Here is a 21,728-nt window from a genome sequence, read left to right as displayed (position 1 = left end):
CTGACACTATTTGTCACTAAATTCTGAGGAGTCGTACCCTCAGCACAAATAGGCTAAAGAGCAAGGATAGCCAGTCTTGTGTGGTTGGGACTTTCAGGGATTTCAAATCTCTTCTCGCTGAAGAATTTCTGTCCCGAGCGAGTTTGAACACGCGGAGGAATTTGCTTGCTGAACTGTTCAGCACCGGTTTAGGGATCTCAAGTATGTATGGCCTTGCTTTAAAGCACGCGGGCTGCCAAGGCACGCTATGTGGCTTCTTCAAAATGCAGCGATAACGCACTGGTACTTCCTCAACTCAGTGCTCTAATTATGGCGGCTATCATGGCGGCTATCATGGCGGCTATCATGGCTGCTATAATGGCGGCGACCATGGCAACCATGGTGGCTATCATGGCGGCTATCATGGCTGCTACCATGGTGACTATAATGGCGGCTATCATGGCTGCTATAATGGCGGCTATCATGGCTGCTATCATGGCGGCTACCATGGCGGCTACCATGGCTGCTATAATGGCGGCTATTATGGCTGTTATAATGGCGGCTACTATGGCTGCTATAATGGCGGCTATCATGGCGGCTATCATGGCTGCTATCATGGCGGCGACCATGGCGGCGACCATGGCTGCTATAATGGCGGCGACCATGGCTGCTATAATGGCGGCTATCATGGCTGCTATAATGGCGGCTATCATGGCGGCTATCATGGCTGCTATAATGGCGGCTATCATGGCGGCTATCATGGCTGCTATAATGGCGGCTATTATGGCTGTTATAATGGCGGCTACTATGGCTGCTATAATGGCGGCTATCATGGCGGCTATCATGGCTGCTATCATGGCGGCGACCATGGCGGCGACCATGGCTGCTATAATGGCGGCGACCATGGCTGCTATAATGGCGGCTACCATGGCTGCTATAATGGCGGCTACCATCGTTGCTATAATGGCGGCTATCATAGCGGCTATCATGGCTGCTATCATGGCTGCTATAATGGTGGCTACCATGGCGGCTACCATGGCTGCTACAATGGCGGCTACCATAGCTGCTATCATGGCTGCTATAATGGCGGCTACCATCGCTGCTATAATGGTGGCTACCATAACTGCTATCATGGCTGCTATAATGGCGGCTACCATCGATGCTATAATGGTGGCTATCATGGCGGCTATCATGGCTGCTATAATGGCGGCTACCATCGCTGCTATAATGGCGGCTATCATGGCTGCTATCATGGCGGCTACCATGGCTGCTATAATGGCGGCTATCATGGCTGCTATAATGGCGGCTACCATGGTGGCTATCATGGCGGCTACCATGGCTGCTATAATAGCGGCTATCATGGCTGCTATCATGGCTGCTATCATGGCAGCTACCATGGCCGCTATCATGGCGGCTATAATGGCTGCTATAATGGCGGCTATCATGGCTGCTATCATGGCTGCTATCATGGCTGCTATAATGGGGGCTACCATGGCTGCTATCATGGCTGCTATAATGGTGGCTACCATGGCGGCTACCATGGCTGCTACAATGGCGGCTACCATAGCTGCTATCATGGCTGCTATAATGGCGGCTACCATCGCTGCTATAATGGTGGCTACCATAACTGCTATCATGGCTGCTATAATGGCGGCTACCATCGATGCTATAATGGTGGCTATCATGGCGGCTATCATGGCTGCTATAATGGCGGCTACCATCGCTGCTATAATGGTGGCTATCATGGCGGCTATCATGGCTGCTATAATGGCGGCTATCATGGCTGCTATCATGGCGGCTACCATGGCGGCGACCATGGCTGCTATAATGGCGGCTATCATGGCTGCTATAATGGCGGCTACCATGGTGGCTATCATGGCGGCTACCATGGCTGCTATAATAGCGGCTATCATGGCTGCTATCATGGCGGCTACCATGGCCGCTATCATGGCGGCTATAATGGCTGCTACCATGGCGGCTACCATGGCTGCTATCATGGCTGCTACTATGGCGGCTATCATGGCTGCTATCATGGCTGCTACTATGGCGGCTATCATGGCTGCTACCATGGCGGCTACCATGGCTGCTATAGTGGCGGCTACCATCGTTGCTATAATGGCGGCTATCATGGCTGCTATAATGGCGGCTATCATGGCGGCTACTATGGCTGCTATCATGGCTGCTACCACGGCTGCTGTAATAGCGGCTATCATAGCAGCTATAATGGCGGCTACCATGGCTGCTTTTTGGAGTGTGCACTAAAAAAAGAGTGTTAATACTGCTTTTGGTCAAAGGCTCCGCCCTTTTTCAAGTTTGTGCCTAAACAAGCTAACACTCTTGCAGTTTGCATCCAATTTCTTGTGTAAACCCATTTGGTTTATTGCGACATAAAGCGTCGGGCCAGGAAGTGGACCAGATCTAGTGATCTTTGCTTCGCATACCAACGTGTTTGAAAGGCCTCACACCGATCTAACGCTGCATTCCACTTAGGCGGGGGACATGCTCCTACAAGATGGTCAAGGTGTGCTCCGTTCCATCTTTAAGGAGAGATCCTCCATTTTGACAAGACAAGCATCCAAAATCTCCAATGGAAGTCAAATAATTGGCTAATGTTGTGACTTGGCCAACAAAAACAATACAAAACAACAGTAACACAAGTATGAAATAGGCGTGGGCCGCCGCCATCTTGGCCGTGACGTCCCACACGGAACCGGAACCGGAAAACCAGGCAGCCATGTGACCAAGACACCTAAATAATAATAATAATCATAAACAGGAATGTTGTTGATCGCTACAGATGTATACAGGACGCAAACAGGAAGTTAGCTTGGACTTTTTGGATGGGCGTCTGCGTGGGCTTTCACTCGGAAAGATAAGCTGACGGTCGAAGTACCCGCTCGGTCCTAAACGTTCCTTTAAGCGACTATTAGTATCCAAACAAGAAAGTGTCCAAGTTCTTCCCACTCTTCAACTCTTTAAAATACTCATCAAAAGAAATACATTATTTCCATATAATATTCACTCCTCGTGTAATCAAACTATGGAATACCAGTATCTACAAATATAGCGTATATTGTAAAATATTTAATTCCACGTTAAAGCCTGAAATTTTCTACACTGGTTCGAAATACTCTTCTAGTGGAGTCTTCTTGCCCTTTGGAACATGGCACAATTAGACGATAATAAAAAAAAAATACATAACTAACGTGGCATTTTCGAGATAAACAAAGCGCCAACGTTTTTTTTAAACATCACAGACGTGAAAGACGTATGAAGGACACTTTTATCCAGCGGAGAGCCCAAATGTGGTGACTTTTACAGCAGCAGCACAGACGCGGTGGCCGACCTGCTCGATCTGTCCTGTTCAAACTCCGACTCCTCTACCGCCTAAGGTATGCTCAGCTTCCGTGTTTGCTTTGACATTATTATTGACGCTACTCTGTACATATCTACGTGACATTAGACACAAAAGTGTCATATTTCAACTCGGGCTTCCACAGTTAATAACGCGAAGCTTCCGGTTACTTTTGCTGACTTCCATGTAGAAAAATGCAGGACTCAAAAGATTCATTTGTATACGATTAAAATCTATTTACATAGTATGCTCTGTAAATGTGTTAGTATGTTACTGCTTTTTTAATTACAGGGTTTATAACATGTGAAATTGAAACTACGGTATTAATCGCAACATAAGATAAAGTAGGTCGCGGGAGTCTAGTGCAAGTGTATTCATCCGCTGCTCGCTATATTACGCAATGAAGTAGCGGGCCAATCACCACTCCCGCGGAGTGATTTTGTCAGGACTACACCCAAGCGCTGGTCTCGCCTCAGCTGCATTCTCTCTTGGTTGGCAAGACCAGAAGAAAGCTTTGACTTGACGAAGCCGGGGGCTTTTTTCCGCTTGTTGGACGCCATTAACCCACTGACAACTGTCGTATTCTCCCGCTGCCTTCGTGGTTTGAGAGGGGTCTGTGAACTTATTTTTTTTTAAAACTTAGACTCGTCCTCAGAAAACATGTCCTGGCAAAGCTACGTGGAAAACCTGATGGCCGACGGCTCCTGCCAGGACGCGGCCATTGTTGGCTACACCGATTCCAAATACGTCTGGGCATCGAGCCCGGGTGGCACATTTGCTGGCGTTACGGTTAGTATGTTCATGTTTTTCTATTGTTCTAGCGAGTATTTGCTGTATTTCTCTTGCATGGGCCTGGCCCTGTGGACAGGAGTGAGGCGGACCGTGTAGCACACATGGCATCCGGTGCTCACACAAGTGGCTCTTGACTCGAACCGGCCTGTCTTTTTTAGCACTTGTTCCCACGGCTAACTTGCCATAATGACAGTTAAAATGTCACTAAATGTGCCTTTGTTCTCACAAATGTGACATTAAACGAACTAGACTGTGAAAATAGTTAGCGTTTGTAAGCGCGCACTTTAGCCGGAAGCTACTAAGCGGCACTTTGGAAGAATCATTGTATCAAATAATGGCGACTTTGATGAAACACCAAAAATACCGTTAAAGTGGCGTTATGGTGCGCCTTGCGAACAAAGCCAGTGGCAAAGAATATGACTGCAAAAGCTTCCCTTTAGCGTAATGTTATCTTAAAACAGGCCCGCCGTCCGGATTTGATAAATGAGTGAACTGTAGCCGTATTTTTGCGCAAAAGGCGGCGGCTCAATCATACGCTCTCGTCGTTTGTTCTTCCTCGTTTTTTGGCGTCTTCCTCTTCCAGTCTTCGTCTTCTTCCTCTCTTGGTTTAATGTCGACCGACAGCCGCTACCGCCCCGCACCTTCCAAGATGGCGGCTGTACTTCCCCGTTGTATTCATTCGGCATGGAGGCTAATGGAGCAGTTTTGCCGCAGATGGCGCTTATCGGAGGCGTGTTTTAGTTCCAATTTGTATGCAGTTCTTGTCTTTTTCGCTTTTAGTGAAATGTACTAAACCGACTTTATGTCGGCTTGATTAATTCTTTTTAAAAGAGCTTCAGTTTTGCCGTAAAATAGAGAAAAAATGGACATGGTGATTGTGCTAGCTAGCATTAGCATCCGCGTATAGTAGCGTGTAAAGTTTTTTGTCAAAGCTGAGATTTGGGCTTCAAGTTGTCAGCTCTCTTGGCGTTGTTCCCCTTCATGTTGCAATGCTAAGTTGAGGCTAGTGCTTGGTAGCATTTCCTCTTCCGGAATACTTGCAGTGCCTGCTATGACTCTGCACTTCTACTCGGGAGTTGAAGAGGGCAACGCCTTTTGTTGAGCTTTTTTTTCATGTCGACATGTCAACGTTCAGTAGTTGGCTCACTCCTTCTCCTCCTTGCATGTCCATACAAGCTAAGGGTCTTAACAAAGACTTTTTTTTTGCATTCGACAAAACATAGTCAGGGTATAAATAAATGTCCTAACCTGTTGCTTTCCCTTCCAGACCGACGAAATTGACGCAATAAATGCTGGTGACCGAAATTGCCTGCTCACCGGCGGGCTAACCTTAGGCAAACAGAAGTGCTCTGTAATTAGAGATCAATTCCAGAGTGACGGTGATTGGTCAATGGACATCCGGACAAAGAGTCAAGGAGGAGGGCCCACGTACAATGTTGCTGTATGCAAAGCTGACAGAGGTAAGTCTGTTCTTCGTTTTGAAGTGAGCACAACATCTCCGTTGTCTAGTCCAGGGGTTTCAAACACGCGGGCCAAATGTGGCCCACAGGACACTACTTTGAGGCCCCCGCCTTGATATGAAAGTTTAATGTTAGTGCGGCCCGCGCAAGTTTGATATGGGTGCTGTATGGTATCATGTACCCAGAAAAAAAATATTACGTTTGATTAATGTTCATGTTAAAGGTTAAATAACTGTTAATAGTTATCCTCCCTATCCGTGTGGAAGTGGTAAGTTTTTGGCTATTTAAGTTTAAAGGAAATAACTTGAAGGCTACCGTTTAGGTCGCTAGCTCTCTAGTTAGCATGTGTCTCAAGACCCTGCAGCTGCGCAATATGTTGTAAAGAGAGTATAAATGAGACTATAGTCGTGTTTTGTCATGTCTGCAGGGCTCTAATGCTTTGTTCATTTTAATCTGAAAAAAATAATTTGTCTACCCACCAACTATATGTGGTTTCTTAAGTTTTTATTATTTGCCGTTTTATTATTATTATTATATTTATTACTGATTGATTGATTTTCTTTATTCTTGATTTATTTTAATAAAAGCGTTTTTGGGTTTTTTGTTTTTTTTTGAAAACCTGATACGGCCCAGTCTCACCCAGACCTGAGCTCCAGTGGCCCCCAAGTAAATAGAGTTTGAGACCCCTGGTCTAGTCATTTCTAAAGCCAATGTGACCATGCATGTGGAAATGCACTCAATCCACCTTATGCCACATAGAATAGGCAGATCTGAGGCAGGTTTTTTCCTTCCGTAAGGATGGGGATAGCCTTCAAATCCAGTCCTGTGACTAAAACATGTTCCCAAACTTTTTCTGCTCACGTATCATGTAGACAATTGATGTGAAGCCATGTATCCCCTACTATGCACACTGTAAAAAAAAAAAAAAAACTTCTTTTTAACTTGAAATACTGAACACAATTCATTGGTTAATTGTACAGTACTTGTGGGTCAATAATTAGTATATTGCACATTTTAAGTAATCATTCTACATATATTTTATGCAGAAAAATGCATGCAACCAGTGCTAAAGCCTAATTTTTGGTGGAATCCCCACAATGGAGTCACACGCATGGCCAAAATAATCATAATTAAAAAAAATCATAATGCTCATGCTCCGTCTCCTTTCTGCCCCGATGCCTTTGGATGCACTCGTAATTGGGGATGTTAAGTGCTAATTGTTACCCCACTACTGCAATGTGTGCACCCCTCGGTACGCGTTACCCCGCTGTGGGAACCTAGGGTACAAGGGGTCAGCTGACACAACGAATGGTAGAATTATTAGGGATTCCTGTTGGTCGATGTTTGAATGGGTTTGCTCCGATCGCCAATGACAAAAACGGAACAAATGGAACTTTCATAGTCACATCATCTCCATAAAATGATCACCCTCGTTAAGTACTTGCTTTACAAGGGGGAAAAGAAGTTGTAACATATATTCTAGAAGTTTCTTAGATGCTAGTGGGGTCCAGTACTAGCAGGAGTTCACAGGCTACTTTTTGTGGATATTGGTACTGGCCAATAGTCAAGGCCCGAGTGATGGTGCCATCTAGTGGTGTTGAATTGAGGGGGTCTGTCACAGACCAGTAGGCCACAGACGGAGATGGAAGACCTGGGTTGGATTGTCTATGTTCTACCCGTGCGTGGCATTTTTCCTCCCCCATTCCCAAAACATGTTAGCTTCATTGGCCACTCCAAATTGTCCATAGGTATGAATGTGGGTGGGAACGGTTGTTTGTCTATATGTGCCCTGGGATTGTACCCCGCATCTCGCCTAAAGACAGCTGGGATAGGCTCCAGCACCCATACCCCCACCCTAGTGAGGATAAGCGGCATAGAAAATGAAGTCAATAAAAAGCCTGTTAGAACTAAAGGTACATAATAGCTCATAAGCATTGAATTTAAGAGCTATGTAAATTGCTGATATTTCAATATCTTTTGTTTCTGCCATCTTTGTTTACACCCTTTGATTGTCTCTATGGCTGCGGCTAGCCAGCTAGCTTGTTTTTGTCCCATGGCTGAGCGATAAGGGGATGCCAACTTTTAAGTTTTTCGCTAAATTTGCTCTCACGTTGCGATACTTTGGGCTTGTCTTCTATGCTAGCAGTTGAACAAACACTGAGTGTGTACAGCTTTAAGATGCTGACGCTGTCACATGAGTCTCCCAACAGGTAGCTCGTGTTTAGGTTAATTGCTGTGATTTTTGGAGGTTCAGTTTCTGTTCTGAACACCCAGCTAACATTGTGTTTTCCCTCTTCTGCCGCAGTATTGGTTATGGTGATGGGGAAGGAAGGCATCCACGGTGGGGCGCTCAACAAGAAAACACATGACATGGCCAAATACCTGAGGCAGTCTGGATACTAAAGCATCCCGTGCCCAGCCGCCCATCCACTTGGCTTCTCCCACCCACCCAATTGCATTTCACCCCCCCTCCCCATCCTAGTTAGTAGTTGAATTTTCTTTTTCTGCCTTCAGTTCTCCTTCCTCCAATCACCCCCCGCCCCCCTTGTCTTAAGTTGACCCATCAGAGCAGATGTACTTCAGCGAGACCAGCAAGAACACTTTCTGAATTGGCGCCAGTCTTGTCAACAATGCCTTCTGAGCTCTTCACTCGGCTCACAGCGTCTCCCCCCCCTCCCCCAACGCTAACGTCCTGGAGGGGAGACGTGCACATGCATATCTCTGTCCACTGTCTTCGCTCGTCTCCCCGTAAGGGGGGGGCACGGCAGGGCGGGGGGCGTATGGACCGGCCAGGTTAACTATCATGAAGCAGATTTGTGAGCGTTGCCGCTGGTAGCATTACCCCCCCCCCCCCCCCCCCCACCCCCACCTGTCCACCCAAAGCAACGGACATTCCACGGTTACTGGCTCAGGCACTTATAGCGTTTTTGTTTGCCAGCTCCTGTAATATAAATATTGTTTATGAAAGCTTGCCATTCATATCCCAGCTTTGTTTAGTTTTTCTTTGATAATAGGACCAAGTGTAGTGGTAAAAGCCGAGCCCATTCTCATCTTCCTGTTATGCTGCAGGGGAGCTGAGCAGGAACTAGCCTCCGTGTTCGTGCTTTTTTCTTTCACTTCCTCCATTCAGCTACACTGAATCTGAAACTCAAAACTGTGGAATCGATGGCCTTTTTTTTTTCCTCACCGTGCGCCGAGCCCCGACTCACTTGGCGCCAACCGTAACGTCCAACTGCTAAAATGTCCCAAGCCGCACTCCTCGAGATGGGATTGGTTGGAAAGCGATGTGTATCCTGTGCCATATTGTTAGCGGTCTTCATTAGCCACCATCGGCGTCCCGCCCGCCCCCCTACCCACCCCCACTTGGGTTTAACAAAGCTTCAGCTCTACTCTGCAGGCCTTGAGACGTGTGTACTCATCAAATCTGTTTCAAAGTCCTGTTTTGCTGATTTCTGTTCACTTTCTTTTGTATCTGGGATACAGTCTGTCATGCATACAAGCGACAACGCCATATTGATTTATCACCTTGTTTACAGACAGATCAAAATAAATTTATTCCAACCAGAGGATGTTTTCTGCTGATTGTTTCCGACTCGTGACACGCTTTAGTGCTTTTCTATTGCCTTTTTGACCATGTCTCAGCCACAAGTTATGGCTTTATTTTAATGTCCGGTACGTTTGGGGTGCTTTGAAAAGGCCATTTACAACACATCTTTTTTTGCCTTTTTATTCAAGGGAATCTGCAATAAAAACATGACAAGAAAAGGCAAAGCAACAGTCCCAAATGATGTTGGCGTATATAAATGGCAACATGAGGTTGGGGAAGGTGTAGGACAAAAACACCATGTCGCGACACCTTCATGAGTCGATCTACCAAGCAGTAATAAGGCCACTGATTATCATCTGATTAGTGATGCTCTGATCTGAGATTGGTGTTTGAAAATGCACTTATTGTCTATTTCATAGCCTATGACCATTATAGATAATTAAATGAATATTACACAGCTTAACCCTTTATAGGGCAAGTAACCATATATGGTAACTTAAAAAAACAGGGTTTCCCCATGTCTCAGCAAGGCAACAGAGTCACGTGACTTTCTCATGCCAATCAGACAATGTCACAGGAAGTGACATCATGGGCTGTGATCAAACTTCCTTCTTCATTCAGAAGTCGGAAATTGCAGTTTTCTGACGCGAGGGGCCCCAAACATAAAAACTAACCATGATAAGTTGATCACAGTCACTCTAACTACAGTACCTCTGTTGATGTCACCTTGTGCAGTTTGACCTTTCCCATACTCTAAATGGGCAAGGAACCATATATGGCAAGGGTCTCAAACTCGCGGCCCGCTAGTTTAAGGCCCCCACCTTGATACCAAAGTTTAATGTTGAAATGACAGCTTAAAGCTGTGTGCACACCGGACACAATTAACATGATTTTGCCCCGCCCATACTGTTACCCTACCCTGTTACCCCGCCCTGTTTTGCTTTGGATTAGCAATGAAGCTAAAGGCTTACGACGCTGGGTACAAATAAATGCAGGAAATTATTTGGAATAAAACGGAAAATATACGTCAAGATAAAGCATCTCAAATATCAAACATGTTGTTAAAGTTACGACGCTGCTCCCAGATGGAACTGAGTATGATGCTAACTTGCTAATTGGGTCAAATTATTAAGTTTCATTAATGTTCATGTTAAAGGTTAAATAACTGTTAATACTGTACATTTGAATCTGAAAAAAATAATTTCTCTACCAACTGTATGTGGTTTCTTACGTGTTTTATTATTATTTTACTTATTTATTACTAATAGATTGATTTATTGTCTTTTCTTAATTTGTTTATTTTTATCTTATTTTGTGTATAGAAAAATAAAAATTAACTTATTTGAGAACAGTGGAATGTTTTATCAGATATTTTGGTGTGGAAAACCGGAACCAAAGTACTGAAAAAGTGTAGGGTATAGCAGAAGCAAAAGCATTGAAGATAGTTTTTTTATTGATTTTTTTTCCAGTTTTTAATAAATGCGTTTTTTTTTTTTTTTTTGAAAACCTGATGCGGCCCGGCTTCACCCAGAACCTAGCTCCGGTGGCCCCCAGGTAAATTGAGTTTGAGACCCCTGGTATATGGTAACTTCTTTGAAACTTTTTTAAAAAGTAAAAAGAGAAAAAAAAATCTTCCTATAGCCCCCAATAACACTGAAGGATTGAATTTTTAAATTTCTTAAGTATTTCAGTGAGCGCCCTGTAAAGGGTTAAGACCCAAAACTAGGAAAATGTTTGTTTTACTAGAACATGACCGAAAATAATTTTTTGTCCCATTATCAATATGGAAAAAAAATGTATACCAACATTTGACTGGCTTTTTGAAAAGGACTGGTGAAACCTAGAGGATCCAGTCGGACCGCTTTTGGCCTTTGACTTAAACGTAAAGACACATATTGAGATTTGATCTCAAGACTGGCCTTGCAGTTAGTGTAGCTGTATGACTTTTAGTCTTAAATACATTTTTCTTGCAAGCTTACAAATGCATTCTGATTGTGGCCTTAATAGTCCTTGGTGTGCCCCCCCGGTCTGGTATAGTAACTAAAGATGGATGTGGTTGTACAATAAATCATACACGTATAATAGTAGTGTGTCGTAACCACGCCAGAGCCGTACTTTGCCATCTTAGACGAGTGTGTTGCGTACGGTACGAGTCTTACCGTAAGACGTCTCTCGTCCCGCCGCTTCCAGCCGAGTAGCAAGACAAGTAGATTGAATGTGGCGAGTAGCGTAAAGTGAAAAGCGGGGACCATCCAGTCTGCGGCTCGGGGGTTCAAGCGTGAGGCAAGTCGTCATGGCAGCTGTCGGGGCTGGACTGCTGCATCTGAACCACCACCGTCTCCACCGTCACTTCGTCGTCCTCGCTGCCGCTGCCGCTACCATCGCCGCTGCTGCTGCTGTCAAGCTCCTCGTACTCGGACGACTGGTCCGAGCGAGACGCCCCCGACATGGTGCCGAAGGAGTGGGCGCTGGTGGACGCCAGCGAACGCAGCAAAGGGGTGCTCTCGGATGCCTCCTCGTTGTCGTCGTCGACGCTCTCGTCCGAGTCTGAGTCGTCCTGCGAGGGCACCACCTTCTGCTTGCACACGGGACATGTCTTCTTGGTTTTGGTGAGCCAGGGGTCCACGCACTTGCTGTGGTAAGCTGCCGAGACAGTCACACTTGACACTTGATTTGAACCGCTCCACGTTTTGCTACTTGGATTTACCAGCCTCAAATATGACAAATATTGAGCGTTTTCGGACTTTGACCACCAAAATGCGACAACACGCGTCTTTTGGACCTGTCATTTAGCAACCTCCGTGACATTTGGATCATTTCCTGACTTTGCCACCATAACAACGTGACTTCTTTTTGAACCGCTCCAGCTTTTGCGTCAATCACTCTCAACGGTGACATTTACTTCCTGAACTTTTCACCATAAAAATGAGACAAATTCTTATTTTGAACCTCTCCAGCTTTGATTACTTTGATTTACTGTCCTCAACAATGACAATTTATCCTCTTTGGCAGGGGTCTCAAACACGCGGCCTGCGGGCCACACTAGTAGTTTGAGGCCCCCGCCTTGATATGAAAGTTTAATGTTAGTGCGTCCCGCGCAAGTTTGATATGGATGCTGTATGGTATCATGTACCCAGAAAAAATTATTACGTTTGATTAATGTTCATGTTAAAGGTTAAATAACTGTTAATAGTTATCCTCCCTATCCGTGTGGAAGTGGTAAGTTTTTGGCTATTTAAGTTTAAAGGAAATAACTTGAAGGCTACCGTTTAGGTCGCTAGCTCTCTAGTTTGCGAGTTAGCATGTGTCTCAAGACCCTGCAGTTGCGCAATATGTTGTAAATAAAAAGAGTATAAATGTGACTATAGTCGTGTTTTGTCATGTCTACAGGGCTCTAATAATGCTTTGTTCATTTTAATCTGAAAAAAATAATTTGTCTACCCACCAACTATATGTGGTTTCTTAAGTTTTTATTATTTGCAGTTTTATTATTATTATTATATTTATTTATTTATTACTGATTGATTGAATTTCTTTATTCTTGATTTGTTTATTTATTTTTCATCTTATTTTGTGTAGAAAAATAAAAAATTAAGATATTTGAGGACAGTGGAATGTTTTATCACAACTTTTCTTGTAGAAAATTGGAACCAAAGTGAAGTTTTTAAAATATTTTTGTTTTTAATAAATGCGTTTTTTTTTTGGAAAACCTGATGCAGCCCAGTCTCACCCAGACCCGAGCTCCAGGGGCCCCCAAGTAAATTGAGTTTGAGACTCCTGCTCTTCTGACTTTTTTTTCGGACTCCAGGTTACTACTGTCAATTGATCATTTCCTGACCCGGACCACAAAAATGCCATAAAAGACTTTTATTTTGAAGCTCTCCGGGACTCACCGTGAGAACATGGCAGGACCCTCAGCTTGTCTCCTTCTTCATACTCGTCCAGACAGATGGCACAAACATCGTAGACGTCTCCTGGGGAAGAAAGTCAACACTTGGTGCCTCTGCCAGGGATATTACCACCATTTTGATGCTTATATCTATGATGGTTATTGTTATGGTTGGATGGACATCACCTTATACGTCTGTAGGTGTAAAAAAACAAAAACAACAACTAATCATACCCTTTAAATTGCCCCCCCCCCCTCCAGGATAAATGAAGTCTTTGAATTGAATTGGAAGGCTGGAAGTGAACAAATGTAACAGTAAAAGAAGGGGGGTGGGGGGATTTCATAAGCTTTGCTTCTTCCTACTCCTTTTGGACTGTGAATTGATTATGGGATGTAGTCCATTGTAACGTGGTGCGTGTTCCAATTAAACTTCACCATCAGCATCACCGTCAGCATCACAATCACAGTCAGCGTTACCGTCGCCATCAGCGTCACCGTCACCATTACTGTCAGCATCACCGCCAGCGTCACCATCAGCATCACCGTCAGGATCACAATCACCGTCACTGTCACCGTTACTGTCGCCATCAGCGTCACCGTCACATGAGCGTTACCATCAGCATCACAATCACCATCAGCGTTACCATCAGCATCACCGTCACCATCAGCAACACCGTCACTGTTACCGTCGCCATCAGCGTCACGTCACATCAGCGTTACCATCAGCATCACCGTCACCATCAGCATCACCATCAGCGTCACATCAGCGTTATCATCAGCATCACCGTCACCATCAGCATCACCGTCACCATCACAGTCAGCATCAGCATCACCGTCAGCATTACCATCAGCGTCACATCAGCGTTACCATCAGCATCACCGTCACCATCAGCATCACCGTCAGCATTACCATCAGCGTTATCATCAGCATCACCGTCACCATCACATCAGCGTTACCATCTGCATCACCGTCACCATCAGCGTCAGCATCACTGTCACCATCAGTGTCAGCATCACCGTCACCATCAGTGTCAGCATCACCGTCACCATCACCATGACTTCAAATGTCACATTTCATTGCATTGTTTGGGGGAAATTATGGAAATAAATGTATTTTTATGTCATGTTTACATTTTTATGGAATATTTTATTCAACTGCTTGCTGTATATTATGGCAAGTATTTACTTCAAATGTCATTTTTATGTAATATTTCAATTTTTAGGTAATTATTTAAATGCTAGGGAGATATTATGTATAATTATTAATAAATAAATTATTCAATAAATAATCTCGCCTGAAAACAGCTGGGAAAATGAATGAATGAATTAAATAAATAAATAATATTATTATATATAATAGTAATTATAATAATTATTATTAATAAAAATAATATAATAATAATTAATTATACGATAAAGTGAGCTGTGGTGCCTCCCAGCCTTGGCCAGGATGGGAAAGAAGCGAGCGTCAGGGGTCGGGCGGGCGATGCAGCGGTTGCATCGCGAGTCAACGCGATGGGAGGAACCCGTTTGGATCCCGGTGGGCACCAGGCGTGTTCCACCAAAACACCAACGCTTCATATGCTAGTTAGCCGTGTGGGTCCTGGTGGTGGTGGGTGGCACCTTTCCACACAGGTCTGTGGGGCCGTAAAAGGAGGCAAGTTTAGCAATCCATTAATGCACCCCCCCAAACCCCGCCCAGGCTGGACTCCTGTGAGCCTGCTGTGTTTATGTAAGCTCCAAGCCAGCATATTTTCTCTTGTGTATGCGGGTGGCCCAGGCCCCGCGTGTGACCATATATGGATGGGGAGTCACATCATCGTCATCATCATCATCATCATCATCATCATCATCATCATGCACCCCCGCCCCTTCCCAGTGTCAGCAGCACCAACATTTCATCTTGCTTCCAGTTGGTCTTTTGGATCCTTCATGCATCACCCAACCAGGAAGTAGAAGAAGAAGAAACCCGCCCCGTGCCTCCCACAACCTGCCAAACCGGCCCGGTGGCTTGTCCAGGAAGACGGGATTACAAAGACCCGACTACAAAACTATTCCAGACTATTCCAGACTTGTGACTAAAAGACGGCCGAACCCGTTTATGTCCACGCCACTTGGGACGGCTTGGACATCAGCGCTTGAAAGCAAAAGTAGCCCTTGGCTAGGCAGGGGGTGTGCTGCCCTTAAGGCCGTGTTCCTGACAAACAAGTTCCTGGAGGCGGGGGGGAGGGGGGTCGATTCCCACATGTGATGGAGTCTTGGCTCTGTGTGTGGAGATGGCGCTTACTACACTTTCCTCCACACCCCCGTGCAGACAATAACAGGCTGCACGGGTGCTGTAGCTCCATGTCATCAGCAGGCAATAATGGAGGCTACGACCACGATTTCCAGCCCCGCCATACGCGCCCCCCTTCCCTCCCTGAAAGCAGACCTTAGACGCCCAACGATCCTGGAAGTAACGCTCCCTTTTCTGAAAGCGTGGATCCAGCAGCTCTCTCCGAGGAGCCACGCTGTCCTACTGAACTTCAGATGGTGCTGGCACGGCCAATCAGTGAAGGAGAGGCTGCCACAATGTTGCTCTCTCTCTCTCTCTCTCTCGCTCCGTGTGTGAGGCATCGGCATAGGGGTCAGGGGTCAGAGGGAGGGACAGCGCACCTTCTCTTCTCCGGTTGGAGGGGGAAGATGCGAGGCTCCGCCAGCTGTTACGTCACCCTACATTACTGACGCCGATCTAACGTCTGACACTAGCGGCGGCTAGCGCTGCTACCGTGCACCGATGACACACACGGCGGAACGGCACTACCCCGACGGTATTTACTCCTCAAACCCCCCCACGGCTGTTTTTTATTGGCCCACAGCTCCTTCTGCAAATAGCATTCAATAAGATGTTTGCTTAAATAACAAAAATGGAAAATCAGCAGTCATCTGACCTTAATAAAGTCGAAATATTAAGAGGAATATCAAGTCTTTTTATGGAAATAAACATGAAAATATGGGGATAACGTTATGAGAACATTTGCAAAATAAATAATAAAATAAATAAATAAAATAAAATAAAATAATTAAAAAACAGAATGGAAAAAAATATTATCCGAAATATGAAAAGCCACGGGAGTCAATTTTAGCAGAATAAACTTAAAATATTATTAAAATATATATATAAAATATTATCTGGAAAATAATGTCATTTTAATAAGACACAATTCAAATATCGAAGCAAACAAAACAACGGATATTGCCGTGACATTACTGCCACCTAGTGACCAGTGTGGCAACTACACGTCATCCTCAGTCATTCATTCATGCGTGTGATTGTGACATTGTGACGTTTTACACTGAAGAATGTTCCGGAAGGTGACTCATTTTGTTGCTAATTTACAGACTTTATTGTTATATTTAGCAAGTCATCAGAGCCTTTTATATACTTGCGAAAAAAACTTGCTGACGCGGGACCCCGGCCCATCTAAGACGCCCACACAGGCGGCTGACAACAAACATCCGTGACGGGAGAAAGATTAGGTGTAGCTCTTAACATGTAATTATGCAGCCCGCCAGTGCCACATCTAGATTGCAGACCTGCTGGTTGAATATCTGTGTACAATCAACAATAGCAATACGGTACGGTATGTTCAATAACGTCGTGAAAAGCGGGCTTGGTCGTACACCGCCATAGCACTAGCACTCATCCTGCCTACACGGCCCTGGCCTGATCCAACCCGTACCATACAATACCACGCTGGACATCTAGCCGACGTTGGAGCGCTGACAACACATCCTTCCCCATCGGCCCCTCTGATCGCCCAGGGAGGGCTACTTGGGGGAAAACACGGAGCCTGGAATAATCCCATGAGCTCCAAGGTGGAAGAAGGATGTGTCGGAATGCATCGGCCTTCACGCTCCTCTGGCTCAAAGCAGCAAAAAAGATGGCCGTACCTTTCTTATACTTGTGGATGGGAAGTTTCTTTAACTGCTCTTTGCGGAGGCGGCTTCTCCTGGCCCTGTGGCGATCTTGAACGAACTTGGTGACCTGGAGAGAAGAAAACAGAAAAACAGCAAATTAACAAAAAACGTAAAAAGTGACTGGACTGATTTCCTGACTTTTCTTCGACGACTTGAAAAAGAGCCAAGGACTTTTGACGGCCTGCAGCCTTTTTAAGAAGATTACACGGCTTTGCTCCTTTAAAAGGCATTCCTCTTCCTCGTCACGACGCTACCAAAAACGCATTCAGGCACGGGAAGACCTGGATCACCTACCATGAAGACCACGATGAGGATGAGGCAGATTCCCACGATGATGAGGAAGGGGATCAGGTAGTATTCCAGCGGCAGGCTGAAGTCGGGCATCAGGATCACACGGCCGCTGGAAGAAAAATGGCGTCTTGCTCACATCACAAAGCACCGTGGTACACCAAGCTATACTATCCCATCATACCCAGCATGCCTTGCGGGTTACACTTGAATATTTAAAGAAGTACTGTTTGGCGTAGAGCAGGGGTCTCAAACACGCGGCCCCCACTAGTTTGAGGCCCCCGCCTTGATATGAAAGTTTAATGTTAGTGTGGCCCGCGCAAGTTTGATATGGATGCTGTATGGTATCATGTACCCAGAAAAAATTATTACGTTTGATTAATGTTCATGTTAAAGGTTAAATAACTGTTAATAGTTATCCTCCCTGTCCGTGTGGAAGTGGTAAGTTTTTGGCTATTTAAGTTTAAAGGAAATAACTTGAAGGCTACCGTTTAGGTCGCTAGCTCTCTAGTTTGCGAGTTAGCATGTGTCTCAAGACCCTGCAGTTGCGCAATATGTTGTAAATAAAAAGAGTATAAATGTGACTATAGTCGTGTTTTGTCATGTCTACAGGGCTCTAATAATGCTTTGTTCATTTTAATCTGAAAAAAATAATTTGTCTACCCACCAACTATATGTGGTTTCTTAAGTTTTTATTATTTGCCGTTTTATTATTATTATTATATTTATTACTGATTGATTTTCTTTATTCTTGATTTGTTTATTTATTTTTCATCTTATTTTGTGCAGAAAAATAAAAATTAAGATATTTGAGAACAGTGGAATGTTTTATCAGAGCTTTTCTTGTAGAAAATCGGAACCAAAGCACTGAAAAAGTTTGTATATTTTTCTGTTTTTAATAAATGCGTTGTTTTTTTTTTTTTTTTTGGAAAACCTGATGCAGGCCAGCCTTGCCCAGACCGTAGCCCCAGTGGCCTCCAGCTAAATTGAGTTTGAGACCCCTGGCGTAGAGAGTACGGCGGTGGAATTACTGCTCCCTCGCTATGTGGTATACTATGGTCTAGTATAGTTCAGATATGCTGAAATACACCCCATGTACTCTTCTGGTAATAGGCGGCAGTAATGACCCCATTACCTTAATGGCCTTAACACGGCATGAATGCTTTCCTCACAGCCTGTGTGGAAGTGGTAAGTTTTGGACTTTTACGTTTAGAAAAAATAGAACGCTTGTTAGCCGGCTAGCTTGCTGTCAGCTGGAGCTAGCGCAGATGTGTTGTAAAGTGTAAAGTGTCTGTTTTAAGTCTGCAGGGCTCTAATAATGTTTACAAAATGCATTTAGAAAGTCATCAGCTGGTTTTCTATGCTCCAAATACAAGAATATTCAGTTTCATATATCATGGAAATTCATTTATGGCGGTCATGTGTGGAACAGATTCATGTATTTTTGTGATTTTCTTTATGGGCATGCCACCTTACTGGGCATCTGCAAAGTTTGGGTGGGGAAGAATGGTGTGTTACATGACCAGGACTACAGTGAGCCATGTCTTATTATTTAATAAGCCTATAATAATCATTCATAAACGCTTATTTAACACGGGCCTTCACCCATCGCCGTAAGATGGGCGGGGCCTGTTTTTGGTCTCATTTCTTATGATATAAGTCCAATGAGGTTGAAATTACCCTTTGTCGTACAGGTATTCCTCTTTCAGCGTGTTGGCCGTCCCCTCGCTCACAAAGACGGAGGGAATATCGATCTGCTTCAGAACATCCACTAGGAACGAGAAAAGAGTCAGAGTTCAGTCACGAGCGTCTCGATGCGGCGGATTTTAGTGTGGCGTGTAGTAGGAAGACTTTGCCGCCATTTTGCTATGGAACAACATGTCAAATTGAAACATCGTTAGATATCCTTGAGCACATCCCAGAGGACTCTGGGTGAAATGTGGGGCACACAACGGGGCTGCGAGGCAGAAATGCTAACCGCTGGGACACCGTGCAGCCAACATTTTGTTCGGACGTGTGCTCTTCCCGCCCTTTGTAAACATCTGACCATCCACATGAATGAGTAGTCATTCCAGTAGCGTCACTTTCTACCAGCGCTAGGCGGGCGTGAAAGTAGCAAGGTGCAAGAGGAAACATGCCCGGCAGGTACAGTATGTGCAACGTGTGCTCTCCAAAAGCGGCTCCTGCGTGATTCATGACTCCGCTGCGAGCCCTTCAAGTCAGGACGGGGGCCAGGATAGCGCCACGGCGACTGAAGCCGCTGCGGGGCGTTACGGCCTGGCAGAAGGACGTCTTGTGACTTGAGAGGGATTCCTAAACTCCACAGGAGCCCTCAGGCTCGGGGAAGAAAGGAGTCGTACATGTATGGGAGGCAGGAGGAGCGCTCTTACCATCATTGGAGCCCATGCTGATCAGGTCATCGGAGTCCACATTGTGAACAATGGCTGCCTTGTACCCGGCCTTCTGTGCATTGAGGACCTGGAAAAAAAGACCATATTTACATGCTGATGAGCAGATAAGATTGAAAAGGTGATCAGCCACATACTGAAGAGAGTATTTTGTAAAGAAGATACACTAACAAGGGAGATAGATACATCCATAATTCATATTGTCTTGGAATATTTGGACTTCATTCCCATATTAGAACTTCTTCCCTGACCTAGTTACTTCCTTCTTAGACAATTGATGACTTTCACTTCACTGTATTTCTATCACACGGCACTCTACACACAACCGAAAACACTTGGCGAACGGAGGCAAGGAAAAACCTTGAACAGAACCCAGGCTCTGTGGGGCCGCCGGATGGTAGATGAAGCTAGAAGTCTTAAGTCTTAGTCCGAGGAACACACTCCCGTTCCGCTTCGAAGAAATCCAGGAGTGCACATTGTGGATGCGTGGTGTTCTCCTAGGAGATATTCAGGGTACAGCATACCGGTGCCTGGCTGTGTGGTGCGTTCAATGTCAGAGAGAAGCTCGGACAGGTGACCGAGATGTCATCGCTTTGGTGTGATTCCGGGTAAGACTGGTGCGTATTTAGTATTTTAGAGCAACTCGAGGGGTCTTTCAAGACTTCTTAGGGCAGGGGTCTCAAACTCAATTTACTTGGGGGCCACTGGAGCTAGGGTCTGGGTGAGACTGGGCCGCATCAGGTTTTCCAAAAAAACAAAACAAAAAAAAAACGCATTTATTAAAAACAAAAAAATTAAAAAAAACTTTGCTTTGGTTCAAATTTTCTACAAAATGAACAAAGCATTATTAGAGCCCTGTAGACATGACAAAACACGACTATAGTCACATTTATACTCTTTTTATTTACAACATATTGCGCAACTGCAGGGTCTTGAGACACATGCTAACTCGCAAACTAGAGAGCTAGCGACCTAAACGGTAGCCTTCAAGTTATTTCCTTTAACCTAAAATAGCCAAAAACTTACCACTTCCACACGGATAGGGAGGATAACTATTAAGAGTTATTTAACCTTTAACATGAACATTAATCAAACGTAATAATTTTTTCTGGGTACATGATACCATACAGCATCCATATCAAACTTGCGCAGGCCGCGCTAACATTGAACTTTCATATCAAGGCGGGGGCCTCAAACTAGTGTCCTGCGGGCCACATTTGGCCCGCGGGCCGCGTGTCTTTGGGCAACCTATTAACAGAGTTACAGTAATCCATCTGTAATACAGTAATACATCTGGTAGGGGCAGGAATTCTCTTCATGTTTCCAAAAATGGAAGACTGCGGTTTGTGACACTTTCAATATTAATATGTCATTAAATTACAGCTGATCTTATTCCAATAATATTTTTATACGTTTTCTGCAACCTCATGTTGCATAAAATTACAACTCGAGTTTTTTTGTTTTGTATAATGTTTTAACTTGCACGATGAAAAGCTATCCAAGACTACAGCAGTAGAAGCAGCCCATTTCCCCAGGAGGCCGTGCAAGAGACGACACGTTTGCTTCTGACAGCCAGGCCCTCAGCGCTCCTCCGATACAATAAACACTCAGCTTGCTCATACATGTCGGCCTCGTCGCTCGAACCCTCTTGGAGACATTCGTTAAAAAAGCAAAAGAAACACCTTTGGATGGCAAATGACATTTGTGGCGCCGCCTCTTACAAACACAAACGGCGAACGTTTTTCAGAAAAGTCATCAGCGCAGGCAACACAGTGGGGGACCAGGGGTCTTTTGGGCGAGAGGCGGGGTCCGCCTTGGACTGGTGGCCAGCCAATCCCAGGGCACATATAGACAAACAACCATTCACACTCACATTCATACCTATGGACAATTTGGAGTGGCCAATTAACCTAGCATGTTTTTGGAATGTGGGAGGAAACCGGAGTACCCGGAGAAAACCCACGCATGCACGGGGAGAACATGCAAACTCCACACAGAGATGCCCAAGTGGAGAATCGAACCCGCAATCTCCTGAAAGCAATAAAAGTTT

The 21,728-nt window shown here is 44.9% G+C and overlaps 2 protein-coding genes across 2 annotated transcripts in view; one reads left to right on the top strand and one right to left on the bottom strand.

Annotated features, from left to right (window-relative positions):
- The first annotated feature begins 3,757 nt into the window (after nt 1–3,757).
- Nucleotides 3,758–9,152, top strand: LOC131129317 (profilin-2-like). The gene is made up of 3 exons (XM_058072744.1): nt 3,758–4,123; nt 5,394–5,586; nt 7,892–9,152. The coding sequence occupies exons 1-3, from the start codon at nt 3,995–3,997 to the stop codon at nt 7,987–7,989; spliced, it is 420 nt and encodes a 139-aa protein (XP_057928727.1). The 5' UTR covers nt 3,758–3,994; the 3' UTR covers nt 7,990–9,152.
- rnf13 (ring finger protein 13) overlaps nt 3,957–21,728 on the bottom strand; it is a 38,779-nt gene continuing 21,007 nt past the window's right edge. The window contains exons 5-10 of the mRNA XM_058072743.1: nt 19,661–19,748; nt 18,951–19,041; nt 17,277–17,382; nt 16,956–17,049; nt 13,027–13,107; nt 3,957–11,776 (exon numbers count right to left, since the gene is read on the bottom strand). Coding sequence (XP_057928726.1) covers nt 11,406–11,776; nt 13,027–13,107; nt 16,956–17,049; nt 17,277–17,382; nt 18,951–19,041; nt 19,661–19,748 — 831 coding nt within the window. The 3' untranslated portion in view covers nt 3,957–11,405. The remainder of the gene's footprint in view (nt 11,777–13,026; nt 13,108–16,955; nt 17,050–17,276; nt 17,383–18,950; nt 19,042–19,660; nt 19,749–21,728) is intronic.

This window comes from Doryrhamphus excisus, chromosome 5, assembly GCF_030265055.1.
Source record: "Doryrhamphus excisus isolate RoL2022-K1 chromosome 5, RoL_Dexc_1.0, whole genome shotgun sequence".
Taxonomy (NCBI): Eukaryota; Metazoa; Chordata; class Actinopteri; order Syngnathiformes; family Syngnathidae; genus Doryrhamphus; species Doryrhamphus excisus.
The sequence above is the reverse complement of the archived record's forward strand: the minus strand, read 5'-3'. Positions and strand labels throughout refer to the sequence as shown.